This window comes from Argentina silus (assembly GCF_951799395.1).
Source record: "Argentina silus genome assembly, chromosome: Y".
Taxonomy (NCBI): domain Eukaryota; kingdom Metazoa; phylum Chordata; class Actinopteri; order Argentiniformes; family Argentinidae; genus Argentina; species Argentina silus.
This window is the reverse complement of record NC_139654.1, coordinates 5984670-6009669: the sequence shown is the minus strand read 5'-3', so window position 1 is coordinate 6009669 and position 25000 is coordinate 5984670. Positions and strand designations below refer to the sequence as shown.

The 25000-nt window shown below is 45.5% G+C and overlaps 2 protein-coding genes across 2 annotated transcripts in view; one reads left to right on the top strand and one right to left on the bottom strand.

Moving 5' to 3' along the window:
• The window catches only part of LOC310823746 (neoverrucotoxin subunit alpha-like), a gene marked incomplete at its 5' end in the record, with an annotated part of 82258 nt that overhangs the window by 46793 nt on the left and 10465 nt on the right, over window positions 1–25000 (top strand). The window lies entirely within an intron of this gene.
• The window catches only part of LOC310823629 (tripartite motif-containing protein 16-like), a 10040-nt gene continuing 4943 nt past the window's right edge, over window positions 19904–25000 (bottom strand). Inside the window, exon 5 of the mRNA XM_083696512.1 lies at window positions 19904–22802. Coding sequence (XP_083552638.1) covers window positions 22264–22802 — 539 coding nt within the window. The 3' untranslated portion in view covers window positions 19904–22263. The remainder of the gene's footprint in view (window positions 22803–25000) is intronic.

The window sequence follows — 25000 nt, the reverse complement described above, 5'->3', positions numbered from 1 at the left end:
CTGGACTTAGCCACACAGTTGTGGGTGTACAGGGAGTAGAGGAGAGGACTAAGTACACAGCCCTGGGGGGACCCTGTGCTCAGTGTGAGTGAGCTGGAGGTGTGTCTACCCACCCTGACCACCTGTGGCCTGGCCGTCAGAAAGTCCAGGATCCAGGCACACAGGGGAATGTTCAGTCCTAATGCAATCATTTTATCAGCCAGTCTGGTGGGGACTATGGTATTGAACGCTGAGCTGTAATCTATAAACAGCATTCTCACATAGCCCCCCTTCTGACTGTCAAGGTGAGAGAGAGTGGTGTGGAGGACCTGGGAAACTGCATCGTCCGTAGATCTGTTTGGTCTATATGCGAACTGCAGTGGGTCCAGGGTCGGAGGGAGGGAGGATCAGATGTATTCCTTAATCAGCCTCTCAAAGCACTTCATGACCACTGAGGTTAGAGCCACCGGTCTGTAGTCATTTAAGCAGGCTGGGGAGGTGATCTTGGGCACAAGGACGATGGAGGATCTTTTAAAACAGGTGGGAACTACTGAATTTGCCAATGATAAGTTGAATATGGTAATGAACACAGGAGCTAGCTGGTTAGCACAGGTCTTAAGTACTCTCCCCGGAATGCCATCAGGCTTTCCTAGTGTTCACCTTCAGCAGAGCCCTCCTCACGTTGTGTTCCGTCACGGAGAGTGCTTGCTCTGCCCTAGCGTGTGAACTCCCATCAGCCACGCTAGCCAGCCCTCTGATGTTGTTATTGTTAGCCGGCGCGCTAGCGGTGGTGTTGCCAGCCTCAAACCGTGCATAAAAAGAGTTCAGGTCTTCGGCTAGGGAGGCATTCACACTTCCGGTTGAGGGGGGTGTGTGCCGGTAATCCGTAATAAATCGTAGTCCTCGCCATAGGCCCCTAGTGTTGTTGTTCTCCATCTGCGCCTGCATTCTGTCTACATATCTACTCTTGGCGGCTTTCACTGCCCTCCGCAGTTTGTAGGACTCCGCTTTATGCTCCTCCATGCTGCCGGATGCCAGCCCGGAGTTGTAAGCGGCGGTGCGAGCCCTCAGAGCGGCACGGATGGAACTGTCGACCCAGGGTTTCTGGTTGGGGTAGATCTTTACCGTTGTAGTTGGTACGATTTTATCGGCTAATGTAGAGATGAAGTCCAAGACTGTCTCTGTAAACTCGCTGACATCGCTGGAACTTGATTGAAACATATCCCAGTCGACGTCACTCAGCGCATCTTGTAACGCGGCCTCTGATTGGTCGGACCACCGCTTTCCCTCCCTCTTCACAACCGCTACCTGTTGGATCCTCTGTTTGTAACCAGGCATCAACAGAATGGCACAGTGGTCTGATTTCCCAAAGGGATGGTGGGAAACAGCTTTGTACCCATTCTTAAACTGAGTATAACAATGGTCCAAAGTTCTATCTCCCCTGGTGGCACACTTAATGTGTTGACGGAAGTTAGGCATAACTTTTTTAATGTTAGCCTGATTGAAATCACCTGTTAATATCATCGCCGCCTCAGGGTGGTTGCTCTGATGCCGGCACAGCGTATCATGCAGGGTCTATAGTGCTGCCTCGGTGTTGGCCTGTGGTGGAATGTAGATGGCTGTGATGATGATTGAGCTGAACTCCCGGGGAAGGTAGAATGGGCGGCATGAGATGTTCAGATGCTCCAGGTCAGCCGAGCAGGACTGAGAAAGCGTCGTTACGTTGTTAGGGTTACACCAGTTGTTGTTGGTCATGAAACAAACTCCACCATCCTTGGATTTGCCGGACTCCTCCGTTCTATCCGCCCGGAAAACAGAGAAGGACTCGGAAGGGCAGATGACTCGGTCCGGTACCAACGAGGTAAGCTATGCCTCCCCGCTTTCCCCGGTGTTTCCTCCTCTTTTTTGGCGCGCTCCCATTGTTGTTATCGTGAGGGGTCCTTCTGATCTCCGCCGGGGTCCTTCTGATCTCCGCCGGCCACGCTGTGTCGATAAAATAATTGTCCAAAATACTTGGTCTTAAGTTGTAATTTACATGGAGAAGTGTGTCCTTGTCATAGGATATCAGTGCCAGTGAGTTTCTCACAATAAGAGAATTTAGAAAACACATAAAAGCTAAAAAAACGCACATCCTCTGCGGAGCTCTCACAATGGCGACCAACATCGGCGGCGCCATTTTATATCTGCACCTCAAAGTGCACATCTGAGGTTTAAAAATTAACTTTTGCATACCTTAAGATATCTCACAAGATGGCTGGCTGCTTGAGCTGAACTGATCTTGGCTGGGTTTTTTTGGCCTTGAGGTCGGAGGGAGCAGATGCAGCAGCAAAAGGATTGACGACATATCACTGTCCCATCCTAAAGACATCACAAAAGAATGAAATTAGACACTAATGAAATATTTTGGAAATACAAAACCGTCTATACTGACTGTGGTTGTCCTCAGGTTGAGGTTCAGTTCCTGACAGCAGCTCAACAATGTACTGATTTGGTGGAAGAGTCTTGCAGTCTGCGATGATTTTTGGCTTGAAGAATGTTGACCACTTTACCAGGAATTTCTGAGACACTTCGTCACCAAACATCATGGAGAAATCCTGGTCGATCTAAAAACAAGGAGACAATATTTTGATATACAGATTTAAGTATAGATGACAAAGGGACATGGTGGGGTCAGATACTGAAACTACTACAAAAGCTAAAGATTTTCTTACCAATCCAGGCACATCAAGGAAACGAAGGAACACATCCAGGACTGATGATGATGCATCCTCATCATGGACCATCTTCTGTCGATACTCGAAAGTCACTCTCATTTTGTCTCTGACCACAGATTCATCAGTTGAATGTCTGATTGTAGATATCGCCTCCCTGCCCTCCTCACCAAATAGCTGTTCACAGGCTAACAAAGATTCTCGTCTGGTTTTTGGACCATCCTGAATAACTGTCTTGGAATGACCCCGGGAGCCAGCAGAGGTGTTGCGTTGAACCGTCTTGATCCTCCATGCAATGTAGCCAGTGTTACCCTCAGGATCATAGTAGTGTTCCTGTTTAAGACAACAAAACTAAGGCACACATATTCATATAAATTACTCAACACAATAAGTTTAGACACTGACAATATACAACTTTACAAAAACTAGTGGGAAATACAAGGCTGAGAAACCTATATACTCATCTGAAACAGGATTTAAATACAAACAAGGAAACTAAAAAGGGAAGAAAGTATAGAAAATACAATGGTTTGGGTTTTCACATAGAAAACAAGAACTTGCATATCCTTGTTTGGAGAATGGATCTTGGAGGTAAGGAAAAAGTGTCACAATTCCCAGTGCATAATTGGTTCTCACACTTGGCGGTGGAATCCTCCTTTCAAAACAAATCATAGTTTATGCTTGAGCCCACCTTGTAAGTGTGTATGTTTTGCAAGGGAGAGAAGATGGAGATACATTCTTACCTATGTAACTCCATCATATCTGCAACCAGGATGTTCACCATCTGTTTACGTGTTGCATCCGATAGTGTTTTCGTCTTGTCATACTCCTTAAAGATTTCTCACCCTTCGGATTGGCCCTCAGAACATTTTCAACTTTCTGACAAAACATGTTACAATGGAGGCTTGTAAGGAAGCTTGCTTACGGAAATTTAAAAGAGGATTTTTGTGATTTTTTTCCCCCAAAAAAACAATTCACTTTTCTATGGCATTCCTTTATACAGAATACCCAATATTCTTCTGCAGATATATATTTAAAGATATTATCAATAATAAAAATGACTTAATTGAGGATTTTAAATGTATTTTTTCAAAGCTTACCTGTTTTGCTTCATATTGATCCATTAACCCTGATGGGTTCCTCCTCTTTCTTGTGGACTCAAGGACAATTGTAGAATCAGATGAATGGGATGAAGCTGGGGATAGTGGAGTCTCCGCCACTACCAAGGATGAATGGGATGAAGCGACCAAGGATGAATGGGATGAAGCTGGGGACAGTGCAGTCACGACAGATGAGAATTTTCGACCAGCTGAACATCCAGATCTACACATTTTAGTCTGTCCATCTATGGATAATATGTGTGCCAAAGATAATGATCAATAGAATATCAAATGATAACAGTTTGAGGCCTCCAAAATGATAATGACAATATTTGACAAAACACTATGTGCCTCTCAGGATTCACACTGCCTGTGATACCTCATCAAAACCCCTGCCTTTTCAAGGACTTTCCTTACCTACTGGGAAAGGGACCATGAAGGTCAAGACACCTGACTACAAGCTCATCGAAGACATCTCCACCCACCTCTGTTCCTGACACATCAGTCAAGCTTAGCTCGCCCCCACTGAAACTCTCTTCCAGACTAAACTTCTCTGTTACTAGGAGAATCAAAAGTACAGTACATTGCATTAATACAATATTAATCTGTTTGCTGACAGAACAGTTTGTGTAATACCTATGGGACACTAGCACCTGCAAACTAATCACTGTATTTGCAGAATATTTAAGATTGCATGTTCAACTACAGTGATAACATTAAATGCAAAACTATTTTCATAAATAAACTACAAACTTTCTTGAAGGAACTTCTTGAATATTGAAAGACTTGATCAGTCTGTGGAACTCTAATGTATTCCTGCACTCCTCGGATCTCCACTTTAACCAGCATTTCCTGTAAAAGGATATAATTAAATAACTATTTGTTAATCAAGCCAGGCCAACACAGTCCAAATAGAACCAGAGCCAGAATCATAATGCCTCTGTAAAACATGACAGTGCTTATCAATGTGAAGAGAGTGAAATAAGGTGAGGTTTACCGCCTGCTGTGAATAAAAAAATAAAAACATAAGTGTCAAGATTAAGAATATGCCGCACTATCACAGTGCAGTGATACTGAGGTAGTTTTTATATGAAGAACTTATATAATTTATGTAAAGTCATCCTTTCTACAAACCTTAAAATCCTTTTGAATTTGCACAGTAGCCTATTATTGAAAACTACAATTGATTTGTGACCAACAAGCTATCGATTTACAGGAGAATCATGAAACAATGAGGATTTTCACCATGCATGTGCCTGTTGCTTTTCATTCATTTTGAGGAGAAAACACCTCCTAGTTGCTCCACTAACTATTCTAAGTAAAAAAGTTGAAACGTTTTCTGTGGGTCTGATTTGTGGGTCTGCCCACAATTGAAGTTACAGATATGAACAGTCCTCATATCAGGATCTTGCCAACTCCTTTGCTGGACAGCAACTCAGCTAACACGTGGAGGCATGTTCTCACCTAGCCAATTTGCTAATGTGAGCAGTTAGCTAACACAAACGATAGCGAAAATGACGTAACTTAACCTACACTGCCAAACGTTACAAACTCAACGAGAATTACCATAACCTTACAGTAACACTTAATAATCAGAAAAGGTATATAAGTAGAAGAAACAAACGCTAGGTAGCTGGCTAACATAGTCCTGGCTAAGCTTGAGTAAAAACTGCAGTCTAAACATCATACCAAGGTCTAAATACGTATTTGCATAACAATATCACTAATGATCATCTATTTAAATATATGTTGTAAGTCGCTTTGGACAAAGGCGTCTGCTAAAAAACAAAAATGTAAATGTAATTGACGGTTACTTACCGCCACCATGCAAAAAGTCAAATTTCGTTCACCTGCCGTGGATTCCAGAGAGGGGAGGAGGGAGGGGTGGGGTCATTCACTCCTCACACTCTAGGCGTTGACATTCTAATGTCTGTGGGTGAGGCTCACCGCAAGGCAAGCTTTACACTGGAGGTGTTCAAATTAAGTGTCGGAGATCTTCAATGTGACACTATGACAGTTGATTTCAAGAAAACGGTTATAACACTCCATTTTGACACCAACTCTTTCATGCTACAGTGTGAAATCTAACAGATTAGACAACATACAGAGTTAGATCAACTCCAAGTAGAGTGAGATTGACTCAATTCTCATTAACACCAGAAATGTAACTCTGCTGAATTTGCTGTGTGGTTCACTGTTGTTCAGGGAGGCTATAGCCTAACAATGAAGACTTTTGTGTACTGTACTTGACTTGTTTCTTCATACCGTGAGCTACACATTTGAACAAAAATAGCCTCAACAACAACAACAACAGCAATAAAAACAACCTAAAAAATAAGCGCTGTCATATTTCTGTAAGATTCTTACCTTTTGGTAACGGAAATCAGCTTCTGTGTATTTGCGTTACTATCGAGGTTAAGGTTCCGTCTCCTGAGAGGAATCTGCTTCTTTCTCTGTGTTGTGTGTAATGAACTGGACTATGACCAGGAACTGGTCATGTAAATCATCTTGCTGACTTCCTCCCTCTGCTGGCTGTGTGTGTGTGTGTGAGGGTGTGTATGTGTGTGTGGGTGTGTATGTGTATGTGTATGTATGTGTGGGTGTGTGTGTGTGTGTGTGTGTTACGTCCCCACATTTGTGTGCGTGTGGTGTCGTTTGTCTGTTTGTTTTTCCCTCTGTCTCTCTCCCAGGTATTGGTTCATCCCCCTGTCAATCATCGTTTCGTCCGTCACTCCCCCTGTTGCCCTTCGACCAATGGGTTCACCTGGCGGCCTCCATCAACGTATCAGACCATCGTCCGTCTCTGTTTAAAAGTCCCGTGCACTCTTCAGGAAGAGAGAGGGGTGTGGTAGCATCGTATGGGTTTTTCATCTGTCAATTGTAATCCTCGTATCCGACTGTTCTGTTAGTGTCTGTCCTACCATTGTGTTCGCTGCCACACCTGTAGTTAGCCCCAAGGGAGGGCGAGTTAGGCAGGTAAGACGCCCAATCACGCAGGTTGGTCTTGTTATATACATTAGGTTAGCTTCCCCAGGCGGGCGCCACCTCTTGTATATTGGGTCTAGGGTAGGCGGGCAAGATTTAGTTAGTTACTTAGCCAATGTTTTCGTAGTTAGAACAGATAGGACTAGAAATTAGCTTTGGGGTTATTTTTGTTTTCATTTATTTGGCGCCGTCTGGCGTCCTCCCCTTAGTTCCCTCTCTATGTTTCCCCCATGTTGTCTGGTTGTTTGTTGTATATATTTCTAATAAATCTGTCTTATTTTAATTTTATACTCAGTAGTTGTGTGTGTTGCACTACCACCGCACCAGCGGGTCTCAGCCGCATACACAGATACTTTATTAATACACAGGACAAGATGTTATAATCCCTTGTGCCATGATCCAAGGTAAAACAGATGTAGAAGGCCAAATCAAACCAACAAAGCGAGTGATATATCCACCATTCGATGCAACACCATAGCAAACATCAGGCTACGCCGTCATAGGTCTACGGAGTCATTCCTCAGGTGGTACCATTCACCGGTTACCTACTCTAGCCAACTGAGGTAAGCAGCATGTCATTGGGGTTATCAAGTGGGCACCTTCTGTCACCGGTGTTTCGTTAAGTTAGGCCCACGACACCTCGAGAAGGCTTAACTGTGTCGTCCAGCGTCCTGGAAACACCCCCCTCAACACCACTACCTCAATACTATCTTTAACTTAAACCCTACAACCAACCTATCAGCCTACCCACCCCATCAGTGTGTGTGTGTGATGCCCTATCTAGGGTAAATGTTTTCTGTAAGGTAAGGGAACGGTGTATGTGGGGGCACTAAATAGTGTGTGCATGTGTTTATGTTTATGTCTTTATATAAGTGTAGATGCAGGGATTCAAACCCTAATTTAGGGTAGAGGGAAGGGTTAGAGGTGGGGAAGCCCCCGGGTGGATACGGTCCCGGATTAGGGAAAGGAGGGGTGAGTGTGCCCTTTATTTATGTTGTGGGGGAATGTTTGTGTCCGTGCAACTTCATGGCTAGCCTACACTGGCTAGCAGTACTAACCCCCCCCACCACACTATGACACGATATCCTCTCATAAATATAGCCAAACAATGGCAGTACAAAACCCCTCACCACCACAATATGACACGATGCCTTCTCATTAATATAGCCAAACAATGCCAAGCTATGCTACCTCATGCTCTAGTCAAGTCGCTGTTGCATCTTACCTTTAACGGGAACCCCAGCTACTGATCTTCCGCCTCAGCCACAGCCACTGGCTAGCGCTCTCCGCTGCTACCGACATATTCTTTATCGCCAGTTTCAATTCTCGTCCGCGAATACCCAGCTCCGTTAGCAGTGCATAGGTTGTCTTGGCCACAAATCCTCGACAACCAATTTCCACTGGGCGAACAAAAGCGGTCCACCCACGCTGTGTCGCGTCTGCCGCTAATTCTGCATATTTAGCTTTCTTTCGTTCATAAGCCTCGTCAACCCGGTCTTCCCAAGGGACCGTGAGTTCGATAATATAAACTAGCTTCTGTGCTTCAGACCACAGCAGCATGTCTGGCCGCAAATTAGTGCTAGCAATTTCAGCCGGTATGATTAGCTGTTCAATTAAATCTACCTTTAACTTCCAATCTGCGCCAGTTCGCAACTGTCCCTGCGCGCAGCTGCGCCCTGGCCTCCTTACGCCAGTCTCTCCCTCTCTTATAAATGCAATGTCTTTCCGCTGGCCACTACTAGCTAGCGAGTTTACTTCTAGCCGTTTTCCCTCAACTGCAGCAGCTAAACATTTCAACACTTGATTGTGACGCCACGTGTATCGCCCTTGAGAAAGACTGATTCTACACCCAGTCATTATATGCCTAAGTGTGCATACGCTGGAACATAACGGGCAGGCAGCATCCTCACCCAACCATTGATTAAGATTTTGGGGAGATGGCAGTACGTCATAAGTAGCCCCTACGATAAATTTAATTCTGCTTGCCTCCATGCTCCACAAATCCTTCCACTTCAAGCTTCTCTTCACTACACTCTCCCAGTTTACCCACTGGCCTTGTTTTGCCTGTGCCACCGCCCTTGTACATCTTATCATCTCCTCCTGTCTGTGTATTTCTTCCACTACCAGTTTCCTCCTTTCTACTGCTGTTGCCTTACTCCACACAGGTTTTCCTGCACACAGCCCTAGACCTCCACGTCCATGCTGAACCTGCCCAATGATATCCCTATGGCTAAGGGCTGCCTGTGCCTGTTGCACTGCCTCTTTAGGCTTCCACTTCCTTCCAGTTTTAACTATGGGCGCTGCACTTCTAACAACTGGGTCCTTTGACTGGGTTAGAGTCATTTCCAGTCTAGCCTTGGCACATTTAAATTCCTCTGTCAGACTAGAAATCGGCAGCTCTAGCATGCCCTTTCCATACAGGGCCACACTGGTCAGACAGCGCGGGGCTCCAAGCCACTTTCTAATATTAGAGTTAATCAACCTTTCCATTTTTTCAACCTTCGATATGGGAACCTCGTAAACTGTCAGTGGCCACATCAGCCGAGGCAACAATCCAAACTGTAGGCACCACAACTTTAGCTTGCCTGGGAGCCCTGACTTATCTATACCTTTGATGCCTTGAATCATCTCCTGCCTCAACTCCTCACATTGACTCTTGTCATTGAGGCTTGCGTCATACCATCTTCCTAAGCTTTTAACCGGTTTCTCTAACACTGTTGGAACCACTTCCCCACCAATGAAAAACTTTTTATCAGCTATCTTCCCTTTGACAATGGAGATACTCCTAGACTTGCTTGGCTTCACTTTCATCCTAGCCCATTCTAGGTTGCTATTTAGTTTATCCAGTAGCCTCCTAGTACAAGGGGCTGTTGATGTCATAGTTGTCATGTCATCCATGTAAGCCCTGATTGGTGGGAGGCGCAGCCCTCCCTGCAACCTTTCCCCACCCACTACCCATTTCGAGGCTCTGATTATGACTTCCATTGCCATGGTAAAGGCCAAAGGGGAAATTGTACAGCCTGCCATAATGCCTATCTCTAGCTGTTGCCAAGCTGTAGTGTACTCTGCTGTAGTAAAACAGAGTTGAATGTCACAAAAGTAAGCTTTAACTAACCTCTTTATACTGTCTGGCACTTTAAAAAAGTCAAACGCCTCCCATAACAGACTATGCGGTACTGACCCAAAAGCATTCGCCAGATCCAAAAATACCACATGAAGGTCTTTCTTCTCATGTCTAGCTGTCTGAATTTGATTCCAAATCATGCTGGTGTGTTCCAAGCACCCGGAGAAGCCTGGAATTCCAGCCTTTTGCACCGTAGTGTCAATTAAGCTATTCTTTACTAAGTAACTAGACAACCTCTGTGCCACCACACTAAAGAAAACCTTCCCTTCCACATTAAGAAGGCTTATAGGCCTAAACTGACTAATGTCTACAGAGTCTCTTTCTTTGGGAATAAAAATTCCCCCTGCTCTACGCCATGCCCTAGGAATAACCTGTTTCTTCCAGACTACCTTCATCAATGTCCATAAGAACCTCAGCACATCTGGCGCACTCTTGTACAGCCTGTAAGGGACTCCATTGGGCCCTGGGGCTGAAGACGCCCTAGCCCGCCTTACTATCTCTTGTACCTCTTTCCACCTAGGTGGGCTATCGTCACACTGACTGGTTATCTCTCCAATAGGTGGAATGTCAGGGGGGAGGGGTAGCTGTCTAGACCTTTCTCTGTCTCTATGCACTTCCTCCAGATGTCCCTCAAGCTCCTGTTTTGGAGCCCTAAGGCTACCATTTTTCCCCTTACTAAATAACGATTTCACAAATCTAAATGGATCTTTGTAAAATGCTGTTCTAGCTCGCTCTCTCTTTTTCCTGTTTTTCCTAATGCTCTCTGCTCTTCTTAACACTGCCAGTCTCTCCTTCACATCTACCTGCAGCCTATTTAACCCTTCCTTCTCAGCCTCTGTAGCTTTCCTCCACTGTTTCCTGAGCTGTCTTCTCTCCCTGATAAGTCTATCCATTTCCTGTTGGCGCCTAGATTTAATTACCTCAGTACCTGTCTTCTTCTTTTTCTCGGACACGCCAAATCTTTCTGCTCCATAATCATAGATAATATCGCCCATTTTCTCCAGTTTACTCTCGGCAGTACCTTTCAACTTGTCTAAAATCCTACTCAAGTCACTATTGATACCTTCCCATACCCTGTTTTCTGAAGCCCCTGGCCATTTAACTCTCGGCTTCTGGGCACTAATCTTTTCCCTTTTGGGCTGGCTGGTCTCTCTGTCTTCTTCAGTGCTAGGACCTACTTCAGGGGTGCTGATGTCCTGCGAACTGTGGTTTACTTCCTGCCGCTGGACTTCAACCGACTGACTTGACATACTTCTGAGGAAATAATTGTCAATGCGGGATCCCTGTGTTCCCTCTACCAAGCACTTCCTCCTCCCTTGATGGATTCTAAGACCCTTCAAAGTTGTTACCTTTTGCCAGCCGCATGAACAAGTTTGGAGCTTCTTCCCACCCATCTCTGATCTAGTGCCTTCCACAGCCATGTTTTCCCTACTCGTAGTCAGGTCCGTTCCAGAGTCAATAACCATGTTAGCCATAGATGAGTCATCTTCCGCCCCCGCTCTCGCAGACTCTAGGGGTGTTTTTCTCAAAGTCGTTTCTGTAGCTAGGTAGGGTGTAACCACTAGGTTTATACAACCTTGGTTACTGCAGCATTGAGTTGCTAACCCAATGCCGCCCCGGTGGGGTCTATTTCCTCCTGTCAGCTGTCTTTCCATTCTGTCACAAGGTCTTTCCCTAGTTGTCAGCTGCTCTATTCACAACAGTCACTAGCCTAAGCTAGCTTTAGCATTTATTAATACACAGGACAAGATGTTATAATCCCTTGTGCCATGATCCAAGGTAAAACAGATGTAGAAGGCCAAATCAAACCAACAAAGCGAGTGATATATCCACCATTCGATGCAACACCATAGCAAACATCAGGCTACGCCGTCATAGGTCTACGGAGTCATTCCTCAGGTGGTACCATTCACCGGTTACCTACTCTAGCCAACTGAGGTAAGCAGCATGTCATTGGGGTTATCAAGTGGGCACCTTCTGTCACCGGTGTTTCGTTAAGTTAGGCCCACGACACCTCGAGAAGGCTTAACTGTGTAGTCCAGCGTCCTGGAAACACCCCCCTCAACACCACTACCTCAATACTATCTTTAACTTAAACCCTACAACCAACCTATCAGCCTACCCACCCCATCAGTGTGTGTGTGTGATGCCCTATCTAGGGTAAATGTTTTCTGTAAGGTAAGGGAACGGTGTATGTGGGGGCCTAAATAGTGTGTGCATGTGTTTATGTTTATGTCTTTATATAAGTGTAGATGCAGGGATTCAAACCCTAATTTAGGGTAGAGGGAAGGGTTAGAGGTGGGGAAGCCCCCGGGTGGATACGGTCCCGGATTAGGGAAAGGAGGGGTGAGTGTGCCCTTTATTTATGTTGTGGGGGAATGTTTGTGTCCGTGCAACTTCATGGCTAGCCTACACTGGCTAGCAGTACTAACCCCCCCCACCACACTATGACACGATATCCTCTCATAAATATAGCCAAACAATGGCAGTACAAAACCCCTCACCACCACAATATGACACGATGCCTTCTCATTAATATAGCCAAACAATGCCAAGCTATGCTACCTCATGCTCTAGTCAAGTCGCTGTTGCATCTTACCTTTAACGGGAACCCCAGCTACTGATCTTCCGCCTCAGCCACAGCCACTGGCTAGCGCTCTCCGCTGCTACCGACATATTCTTTATCGCCAGTTTCAATTCTCGTCCGCGAATACCCAGCTCCGTTAGCAGTGCATAGGTTGTCTTGGCCACAAATCCTCGACAACCAATTTCCACTGGGCGAACAAAAGCGGTCCACCCACGCTGTGTCGCGTCTGCCGCTAATTCTGCATATTTAGCTTTCTTTCGTTCATAAGCCTCGTCAACCCGGTCTTCCCAAGGGACCGTGAGTTCGATAATATAAACTAGCTTCTGTGCTTCAGACCACAGCAGCATGTCTGGCCGCAAATTAGTGCTAGCAATTTCAGCCGGTACGATTAGCTGTTCAATTAAATCTACCTTTAACTTCCAATCTGCGCCAGTTCGCAACTGTCCCTGCGCGCAGCTGCGCCCTGGCCTCCTTACGCCAGTCTCTCCCTCTCTTATAAATGCAATGTCTTTCCGCTGGCCACTACTAGCTAGCGAGTTTACTTCTAGCCGTTTTCCCTCAACTGCAGCAGCTAAACATTTCAACACTTGATTGTGACGCCACGTGTATCGCCCTTGAGAAAGACTGATTCTACACCCAGTCATTATATGCCTAAGTGTGCATACGCTGGAACATAACGGGCAGGCAGCATCCTCACCCAACCATTGATTAAGATTTTGGGGAGATGGCAGTACGTCATAAGTAGCCCCTACGATAAATTTAATTCTGCTTGCCTCCATGCTCCACAAATCCTTCCACTTCAAGCTTCTCTTCACTACACTCTCCCAGTTTACCCACTGGCCTTGTTTTGCCTGTGCCACCGCCCTTGTACATCTTATCATCTCCTCCTGTCTGTGTATTTCTTCCACTACCAGTTTCCTCCTTTCTACTGCTGTTGCCTTACTCCACACAGGTTTTCCTGCACACAGCCCTAGACCTCCACGTCCATGCTGAACCTGCCCAATGATATCCCTATGGCTAAGGGCTGCCTGTGCCTGTTGCACTGCCTCTTTAGGCTTCCACTTCCTTCCAGTTTTAACTATGGGCGCTGCACTTCTAACAACTGGGTCCTTTGACTGGGTTAGAGTCATTTCCAGTCTAGCCTTGGCACATTTAAATTCCTCTGTCAGACTAGAAATCGGCAGCTCTAGCATGCCCTTTCCATACAGGGCCACACTGGTCAGACAGCGCGGGGCTCCAAGCCACTTTCTAATATTAGAGTTAATCAACCTTTCCATTTTTTCCACCTTCGATATGGGAACCTCGTAAACTGTCAGTGGCCACATCAGCCGAGGCAACAATCCAAACTGTAGGCACCACAACTTTAGCTTGCCTGGGAGCCCTGACTTATCTATACCTTTGATGCCTTGAATCGTCTCCTGCCTCAACTCCTCACATTGACTCTTGTCATTGAGGCTTGCGTCATACCATCTTCCTAAGCTTTTAACCGGTTTCTCTAACACTGTTGGAACCACTTCCCCACCAATGAAAAACTTTTTATCAGCTATCTTCCCTTTGACAATGGAGATACTCCTAGACTTGCTTGGCTTCACTTTCATCCTAGCCCATTCTAGGTTGCTATTTAGTTTATCCAGTAGCCTCCTAGTACAAGGGGCTGTTGATGTCATAGTTGTCATGTCATCCATGTAAGCCCTGATTGGTGGGAGGCGCAGCCCTCCCTGCAACCTTTCCCCACCCACTACCCATTTCGAGGCTCTGATTATGACTTCCATTGCCATGGTAAAGGCCAAAGGGGAAATTGTACAGCCTGCCATAATGCCTATCTCTAGCTGTTGCCAAGCTGTAGTGTACTCTGCTGTAGTAAAACAGAGTTGAATGTCACAAAAGTAAGCTTTAACTAACCTCTTTATACTGTCTGGCACTTTAAAAAAGTCAAACGCCTCCCATAACAGACTATGCGGTACTGACCCAAAAGCATTCGCCAGATCCAAAAATACCACATGAAGGTCTTTCTTCTCAAGTCTAGCTGTCTGAATTTGATTCCAAATCATGCTGGTGTGTTCCAAGCACCCGGAGAAGCCTGGAATTCCAGCCTTTTGCACCGTAGTGTCAATTAAGCTATTCTTTACTAAGTAACTAGACAACCTCTGTGCCACCACACTAAAGAAAACCTTCCCTTCCACATTAAGAAGGCTTATAGGCCTAAACTGACTAATGTCTACAGAGTCTCTTTCTTTGGGAATAAAAATTCCCCCTGCTCTACGCCATGCCCTAGGAATAACCTGTTTCTTCCAGACTACCTTCATCAATGTCCATAAGAACCTCAGCACATCTGGCGCACTCTTGTACAGCCTGTAAGGGACTCCATTGGGCCCTGGGGCTGAAGACGCCCTAGCCCGCCTTACTATCTCTTGTACCTCTTTCCACCTAGGTGGGCTATCGTCACACTGACTGGTTATCTCTCCAATAGGTGGAATGTCAGGGGGGAGGGGTAGCTGTCTAGACCTTTCTCTGTCTCTATGCACTTCCTCCAGATGTCCCTCAAGCTCCTGTTTTGGAGCCCTAAGGCTACCATTTTTCCCCTTACTAAATAACGATTTCACAAATCTAAATGGATCTTTGTAAAATGCTGTTCTAGCTCGCTCTCTCTTTTTCCTGTTTTTCCTAATGCTCTCTGCTCTTCTTAACACTGCCAGTCTCTCCTTCACATCTACCTGCAGCCTATTTAACCCTTCCTTCTCAGCCTCTGTAGCTTTCCTCCACTGTTTCCTGAGCTGTCTTCTCTCCCTGATAAGTCTATCCATTTCCTGTTGGCGCCTAGATTTAATTACCTCAGTACCTGTCTTCTTCTTTTTCTCGGACACGCCAAATCTTTCTGCTCCATAATCATAGATAATATCGCCCATTTTCTCCAGTTTACTCTCGGCAGTACCTTTCAACTTGTCTAAAATCCTACTCAAGTCACTGTTGATACCTTCCCATACCCTGTTTTCTGAAGCCCCTGGCCATTTAACTCTCGGCTTCTGGGCACTAATCTTTTCCCTTTTGGGCTGGCTGGTCTCTCTGTCTTCTTCAGTGCTAGGACCTACTTCAGGGGTGCTGATGTCCTGCGAACTGTGGTTTACTTCCTGCCGCTGGACTTCAACCGACTGACTTGACATACTTCTGAGGAAATAATTGTCAATGCGGGATCCCTGTGTTCCCTCTACCAAGCACTTCCTCCTCCCTTGATGGATTCTAAGACCCTTCAAAGTTGTTACCTTTTGCCAGCCGCATGAACAAGTTTGGAGCTTCTTCCCACCCATCTCTGATCTAGTGCCTTCCACAGCCATGTTTTCCCTACTCGTAGTCAGGTCCGTTCCAGAGTCAATAACCATGTTAGCCATAGATGAGTCATCTTCCGCCCCCGCTCTCGCAGACTCTAGGGGTGTTTTTCTCAAAGTCGTTTCTGTAGCTAGGTAGGGTGTAACCACTAGGTTTATACAACCTTGGTTACTGCAGCATTGAGTTGCTAACCCAATGCCGCCCCGGTGGGGTCTATTTCCTCCTGTCAGCTGTCTTTCCATTCTGTCACAAGGTCTTTCCCTAGTTGTCAGCTGCTCTATTCACAACAGTCACTAGCCTAAGCTAGCTTTAGCATTTATTAATACACAGGACAAGATGTTATAATCCCTTGTGCCATGATCCAAGGTAAAACAGATGTAGAAGGCCAAATCAAACCAACAAAGCGAGTGATATATCCACCATTCGATGCAACACCATAGCAAACATCAGGCTACGCCGTCATAGGTCTACGGAGTCATTCCTCAGGTGGTACCATTCACCGGTTACCTACTCTAGCCAACTGAGGTAAGCAGCATGTCATTGGGGTTATCAAGTGGGCACCTTCTGTCACCGGTGTTTCGTTAAGTTAGGCCCACGACACCTCGAGAAGGCTTAACTGTGTAGTCCAGCGTCCTGGAAACACCCCCCTCAACACCACTACCTCAATACTATCTTTAACTTAAACCCTACAACCAACCTATCAGCCTACCCACCCCATCAGTGTGTGTGTGTGATGCCCTATCTAGGGTAAATGTTTTCTGTAAGGTAAGGGAACGGTGTATGTGGGGGCCTAAATAGTGTGTGCATGTGTTTATGTTTATGTCTTTATATAAGTGTAGATGCAGGGATTCAAACCCTAATTTAGGGTAGAGGGAAGGGTTAGAGGTGGGGAAGCCCCCGGGTGGATACGGTCCCGGATTAGGGAAAGGAGGGGTGAGTGTGCCCTTTATTTATGTTGTGGGGGAATGTTTGTGTCCGTGCAACTTCATGGCTAGCCTACACTGGCTAGCAGTACTAACCCCCCCCACCACACTATGACACGATATCCTCTCATAAATATAGCCAAACAATGGCAGTACAAAACCCCTCACCACCACAATATGACACGATGCCTTCTCATTAATATAGCCAAACAATGCCAAGCTATGCTACCTCATGCTCTAGTCAAGTCGCTGTTGCATCTTACCTTTAACGGGAACCCCAGCTACTGATCTTCCGCCTCAGCCACAGCCACTGGCTAGCGCTCTCCGCTGCTACCGACATATTCTTTATCGCCAGTTTCAATTCTCGTCCGCGAATACCCAGCTCCGTTAGCAGTGCATAGGTTGTCTTGGCCACAAATCCTCGACAACCAATTTCCACTGGGCGAACAAAAGCGGTCCACCCACGCTGTGTCGCGTCTGCCGCTAATTCTGCCTGTAATGTAGAAACAATGTACTATGATGACCACTTTAATACCTACTGTATAGAAGACCAAATGGATGAGTTTTCTGTTATCTGCGTGGATGAACTGACTCATTTCAAACCATTTGACAAGCAGTGCTCTAATGAGAATAGTCACAAAGCATACATAGTGCCCTATTCTTATATGTAGAAAAGTTCTCAGTAAATACAGATTGCACTTCTGTCACAAAGGTGTCGCAGTGAAGTTGTTACATTATTTTTATTTTTTTATTTTGAATAAATAAGCCTCAAAGTCTGGTACTATTCTGCGACATACATCATCTAATTTTGTTCATTCCATCTGTAAATAAGATGTGATGAAATGCTTAGTAATAAAAACATGCATATTTACTTTGTCCCTTGGCTTACCGACAGAAGGGAGCCAGTGTGACGTGTACATTTAAATTGTCTTTGTTTTGTCTGCCATTTATCTGCCATCAAGATCTGAATGATAACAAAATAAAACATGTTTTTTATAAAGCAATCAACTTGTATGTCATTCTTATTTTTAATTGGTTCATTTCCGAATTATTTAAATATTTAAATGTTTTATTTTAATTGTATAGTAGCATATTTTGACTTTTTAGTGTTAATGAGGCAACTCCTTTTATAGAAATTCAAATCACACTGAGAGAGTTAATTTCTAACACTAAGCACTGGAGTTGAAAACATGTAACACTGGTAAATGTTAACCAGTGTTAAATTTCAACTATAGAAATAGTTGATATTAACTCTATTATAGTGGAAACATGGCAACACTTTCAAAATTGTTAAATTCACTCTGTGGGGAGTGGACCCCTCCGGACACTTTAAATGTGTTGAAATTAACTCTTTTAGAGTTAATTTGAGTCTGTCGATTTTGCTGTGTACTGATTCAACTGCTAGTGATTCAACTACTAGTGATTCAACTACTAGTGATTCAACTGCTAGTGATTCAACTACTAGTGATTCAACTACCAGTGATTCAACTACTAGTGATTCAACTACTACTGATGATTCAACTGCTAGTGATTCGACTACTAGTGATTCAACTACTAGTGATTCAACTACTAGTGATGATTCAACTACTAGTGATGATTCAACTACTAGTGATTCAACTACTAGTGATTCAACTACTAGTGATGATTCAACTACTAGTGATGATTCAACTACTAGTGATTCAACTACTAGTGATTCAACTGCTAGTGATGATTCAACTACTAGTGATTCAACTGCTAGTGATGATTCAACTACTAGTGATTCAACTACTAGTGATTCAACTACTAGTGATTCAACTGCTAGTGATTCAACTACTAGTGATGATTCAACTACTAGTGATTCAACTACTAGTGATTCAACTACTACTGATGATTCAACTGCTAGTGATTCGACTACTAGTGATTCAACTACTAGTGATTCAACTACTAGTGATTCGACTACTAGTGATTCAACTACTAGTGATTCAACTACTAGTGATGATTCAACTACTAGTGATGATTCAACTACTAGTGATTCAACTACTATTGATTCAACTACTAGTGATTCAACTACTAGTGATGATTCAACTACTAGTGATGATTCAACTACTAGTGATTCAACTACTAGTGATTCAACTGCTAGTGATGATTCAACTACTAGTGATTCAACTGCTAGTGATGATTCAACTACTAGTGATTCAACTACTAGTGATTCAACTACTAGTGATTCAACTGCTAGTGATTCAACTACTAGTGATGATTCAACTACTAGTGATTCAACTACTAGTGATTCAACTACGAGTGATGATTCAACTACTAGTGATTCAACTGCTAGTGATTCAACTACTAGTGATTCAACTACTAGTGATTCAACTACTAGTGATTCAACTACTAGTGATGATTCAACTACTAGTGATTCAACTGCTAGTGATGATTCAACTACTAGTGATTCAACTACTAGTGATTCAACTACTAGTGATTCAACTACTAGTGATGATTCAACTACTAGTGATTCAACTACTAGTGATTCAACTACTTGTGATTCAACTACTAGTGATTCAACTACTGTCTCCCGGCAGTCAGGCCCTGTACAGGTGCCCCGGACCAACCTTCCGACTAACAGGTATGGACCTCAGCCTGCAGGGTCTTACCCTGTACAGGTGCCCCGGACCAACCCTCTGACTAACAGGTATGGACCTCAGCCTGCAGGGTCTTACCCTGTACAGGACCCCGGACCAACCTTCTGTCTAACAGGTATGGACGTCAGCCTGCAGGGTCTTACCCTGTAAGCTACTTCCTAACAGGTCCGGTGTAGGTTGGTGTAGATTAGACTCACTCCGCTTTTTAACAGTCTACGTCCCATAGTTCCTCCATTGACTTCCTTTACCCACTTCAGTTGAACTGAAAACTCCCCCGAAAACCATACACAGAAGTGGGTAACCTCTATGGTTAACGACTGCTCTAATCTTATATGAGTGCAAGTTGGTGTGGTTGCGGAAAGGTGTTTATCGGTAAGTACAATTTACCCAAAGGACGTAATGATGGGCTAGATATAACCATTCAGATCTTATGATGAAATATGCACAGTAATCTATAACCTTTTATGTCACCAGGAGGAGGTAGAAATACTTTTGATGAATGGAATAGTTCAATAAAAATAACATTTTAAAAAATTGAGTTTCGAAAACTGTTACTTTAAATGCAGGTTAGATTGTTTAATAATGGCTTAAAGCATTACAGCATAGCTAAGTAATCATAAAAATGTGTTACAGACAGAGTATTAAAATATTAAAATGATGAAAATATGAAAATGATCAAAATTAGAAAATAATAAAATCTCTACCTCTATCCCTACTCTGCCTAATCTACTTGTCCTCTCCGTCGAGTGAAGCCGGTTCCTCTTTCCGCCACGGCTGTGGTAAAGAGCCGGTGTTATGCTCCCCTGGCTGAGGGACCCCTGGCTGAATCAGTCCCTCCCCTGGCCGAGGGACTCTGATTCCCGCAGAGTGTCTCAGCTTTGCCCCCTGAAACTGCTCTACCGGTCTCAGCTTTTCCTCTAAGTCCGTTCTTCCTCAAAGAAAGGTCCGCCAGGTCCTCTGTTGCAATCCAGTGGCGAGTCCGTTAGTCAGGATTTGATCAGAGTGTGAACTCCGGCCACGGAGAACTTCTCGGGCACCAGACTATGAGAGCTCCAGTTCCACCCCGGGGTGAGGTATCCAACACGCTCCGTCCCGCTCCGGTTCTTCAGGTTTTAACGCTCCTCAGCGGGGAATGACCGCTGCGCTGCTCCGGGGAGCTCTTTTTATACTCTGCTTTTGATCCAAAACTCCTCCCATATGACATCATCTTTGTTTACTAACAGAGCTAAGATTCCTCACATCTTCTTTGTCTACAAACAGAGCGGTGTTTAACCCTTTGAGTGATTAGCTAGAACCGTGGCTAAGCTAAGCTAGTACCTAAGTAGCTTCCTTCTAAAGTAAATAAGGAAGTGCTTTTGGGGAAGTCCTTTTCAGGAACTTTCTCTGTCCCTCAACTCTCAGTGTTACAAAACCTCATCAACATCAATACAATACATCCAAACAGTAATACAGTATAGTAATCAAATATCATAGATCAAAACAAGTAAATCACTCTATACTTCACATTGTTACTCTTAATCATTCTTATCATTCTCATACTTGATTATGGACACAGTAGTACTTCTTGTTGGTGATTCCCACCACCTGACCTACTTCCCCCCGTAGGCCTTACACAATAACCCCTTTTATGCAATAATACAACTCTGTATCATCAAAATAAACTTCAGTAATATAGTATCATACATCAGTAATCATCCCTGAGTAAGATTCACACAATCAAACATTGGTATTCTTATATTCTTAGTACTTTCATTGGTAGCATGCCGTCATCACAATGAGGCCTAAGCAGACATGTTGACACGGGGTCATACACTCACACTCTAGTTCCTCTTAAGCAGTTATGAAGTTACACATATTTTAATCAACTTATCATTCATAAGCAGTTATGCAGTTGCACCTATTTGAATCAACTTATCATTCACAAGCAGTTATGCAGTTGCACCTATTTGAGGGATAGATGGAAGATAAAATGTGTTTCAGGAACATCCTCAGCCGCGGTGTCCCTCGTCAGGTCGGGCCCCCAGCTGCTTAGCTTTTTCTCTTTCTCTTGCCGTGTCGTGGTGATTCACAAAGGTTGTTCTCATACCTCGGGCCGATCCTGCCGTGCTTAACTGGGGCACGTTGGGAATGGTGTTCAGGCCGGGGAAAGGACGTGCTAGACTCGCCCTCGGTGACACAACTCAAACACCCAATCTAACCAACTCTTATTTATACACACACACACAGGAGAAGGAACAACATGTACGTTGGATAGATAGACAGGTGAAGGAATCTATGGAAAGTGAATTACAGAACAAGTCCATGTTGTCCTGACAGAGAAGGAGAGCTGTCTTCACATCCACTCCCTGCTATCTTACACACAGCAACGTGATCCAGCATCACAACTCAAACACCCAATCTAACCAACTCTTATATACATACAGACACTCTCTCCTGTGTTATTCTCAGAGTTCATCATCAGTCTGATTTGATCATCTAATCATTCATCTGGATTGTCAGATGCATTTCCATCAAAAAAACTAAAAAACATGTAAGCTTCTATTTTTTGTCACTCTATTGCAGTCTATTTTACTATCAGATGCATTTTATTTAATATATATGTGACATGTGACATAATATATATGACATTTAATATATATGTGACATAATATATATAGTGTGTAGGATTGTTGTGTGTAGTTATATTATGTTTTACTATATATATATATATATATATATATATATATATATATATATATATATAGTAAAACATAATATAACTACACACAACAATCCTACACACTACACACTACACCCTACACACTAGGAGAGGGAACATCTGTACATCCAACATCTCAGTGAAAACACACCACTATCCAACTGCATCATGTTATGATCCGTCATCTTTGAGCCTTTGGTGTTCAGTGTGATCTCCCTTAGACTAGTTTACACAGGGTCACTGAACAGCCCTCGTCCCAAACCAAAAACCCTGGGTAGAGGGGCTCAGTGAATGTGGAGTGGAATGTGTGCAGGAGGGTCCGTGTGTCAGAGGAGACCCTGTAGAAGGACAGAGTGCCGGCCGGCCAGTCCAGATACACTCCTACTCTGTGGGAGCCAGAGGAGGAGACAGGTATGTCAGTCTTCTTATTATTGTGTATGGCAGAGTAACTGTTACCAGAGCACCACAGACTCCAGGACTTGTCATTGTTTCCCAACCCACAGTCTTTACCCGCTCCTCTCCTGCTGATTCCTTTATATGTCACTCCTATAACAGCCTCTCTCCCACTCCTCTCTACCTCCCAGTAACGGCGCCCAGTCAGATCCTCTCTACACAGCACCTGTGGCCAGTAGTCAAATCTCTCTTGGTGATCAGGATACGGCTGCTTCTCTCTCCCCAGTGTCACCTTTCTGTTCTCCTCAGACAGAGAGAGGCGTCTGTGTGCTGTGTTTGGGTCCAGTGTGAGCTCACAGGCATCTGGGAGAAGAGCAGAGGGAGGGAGGGAGGGAGAAAGAGAGAGAGAGAGGAGAGAGAGAGAGAGAGGAGAGAGAGAGAGAGGGGGACAGAGGAAGAGAAAGAGAGAGAGAAGGAAGAGAGAGAGAGAGAGAGAGAGAGAGAGAGAGAGAGAGGGGGAGAGAGAGAGAGAAAGAGAGAGGGAGAGAGAGAGAGAGAGAGAGAGAGAGGAGAGAGAGAAGAGGGGGAGAGAGAGAAAGAGGAGGAAGAGAGAGGGGGACAGAGGAAGAGAAAGAGAAAAAGGGATGGAGGGAGAGAGAGAGGAGAGAGAGGGAGAGAGAGAGAGAGAGAAAGGAGGAACAGAGAAGGGGACGGAGGAAGAGAGAGAGAGAGAGGGAGGGAGGGAGAGAGAGGAGAGAGTGGGACGGAGGAAGAGAGAGAGAGAGTAGAGAGAAAGAGAGAGGGAGAGAGAGAGATAGAGAGAAGGAACAGAGAGGGGGACGGAGGAAGAGAAAGAGAGAGGGATGGAGGGAAAGAGAGAGAGGAGAGAGAAAGAGAGAGGGAGAGAGAGAGAGAGAGAGAGAGAGAGGAGGAAGAGAAAGAGAGACAGGGAGGGAGGGAGAGAGAGAGAGGAGAGAGTGAGTGAGGAGAGAGAGAGAGAGAGGGGACGGAGGAAGAGAAAGAGAGGGATGGAAGGAGAGAGAGAGAGAGAGAGGGAGAGAGAGAGGAGAAAGAGAGAGGGAGAGAGAGAGAGAGAAAGGAGGAAGAGAGAGGGGGACGGAAGAAGATAGATGGAGGGAGAGAGAGAGAGAGGGAGAGAGAGAGAGGAGAGAGAAAGAGAGAGGGAGAGAGAGAGAGGGAGAGGGAGAGAGGGTGGGAGACCAGTTATGTAGGTCTTGAGTCTCTCCCTATCCTAGAGATCTCTTGTTGTGTCTCAGAGTTTGTGGAGATGATCAATGGAGGGAGGGAGGGAGGGATAGAGGGAGGGAGAGGAGAGATAAAGAGAGAGAGAGACTGTCAGCTACTTCAGGAGAAACACACTCACATTGGAAGAACTGGTCCTGGGCTCTGGTCCTGGGCTCTGGTGGCAGGAAAACATCCACTCCATTCACTACAGACGGGAGGGAGGGAGGGAGAGAGGGAGGGAGAAAGAGGAAGGGAGGAGAGGGAGGGAGGGGGAGAGAGAGAGAGAGGGGAGGTAGGGGTAAAGGGAGGGAGAAAGGGATGAGAGGGAGGGAGGGGGAGATAGATAGAGGGAGGGAGAAAGGGAGGGAGGGAGATGGAGGGAGAGGAGGGAGAAAGAGAGGGAGGGAGGCAGGGAGAATGAGGTAGGGAGGGAGAGAGGGAGGGTGAAAGAGGGAGGGATAGAGGGAGGGAGGGAGGTATAGAGGGAGGGAGGAGGGAGAGAGAGGAGGGAGGGAGGCAGAGAGGGAGGGAGGGAGGGAGAGGGAGAGGAGGGAGGGAGAGAGAGGAGGGAGGGAGGCAGAGAGGGAGGGAGAGAGGTGGGGGAGGGAGTGAGGGAGGGAGAGAGGTAGGGAAAGTAGTATAGAGAGGTAGGGAGGGAGAGAGAGGCATGGAGGGAGAGCAAGAGGAGGGAGGAAAGGGAGGGGAGTGAAAGAAAGAGAGAGAGAGATTGTGACAGAGAGAGAGAGAGAGAGAGAGAGTGAGGGAGGGTGAGAGGGAGGGAGGGAGAGAGAGAGGAAGGGAGAGAGGGTGGGAGGGAGGTTTGGAGAAGAGGGAGGGAGGGAGGGAAAGAGGGTGGGATAGAGGGAGGGAGGGAGGGATAGAGGGAGGGATAGAGTGAGGGAGGGAGGGTGGGAGGGGGGGATAGAAAGAGGTATAGAGGGATGAAGGAGGGAGGGAGAGAGGGAGAGAGAGGAGGGAGGGAGGCAGAGAGGGAGGGAGAGGAGGGAGAGAGGAAGGGAGATAGGGAGGGAGGGAGGCAGAGAGAGAAGGGAGGGAGGCAGAAAGGGAGGGAGAGGAGGGAGAGAGGGAGGGAGAAAGGAAGGTGAGGGAGGGAGGGAGAGGATGGAGGGAGAGAGAGGGGAGGGAGGGAGGGAGAGGATGGAGGGAGAGAGGGAGGGAGAGTAACAAAGAAAGGTAAGGAGGGAGGAAGAGAGGAGGGAGGGAGAGAGAGGTACAGAGGGAGAGAGAGAGAGAGAGGGAGGGAGAGAAAGAGAGAGAGAGAGAGCGAGTGAAGGAGAGAGAGAGGGAGGTAGGGA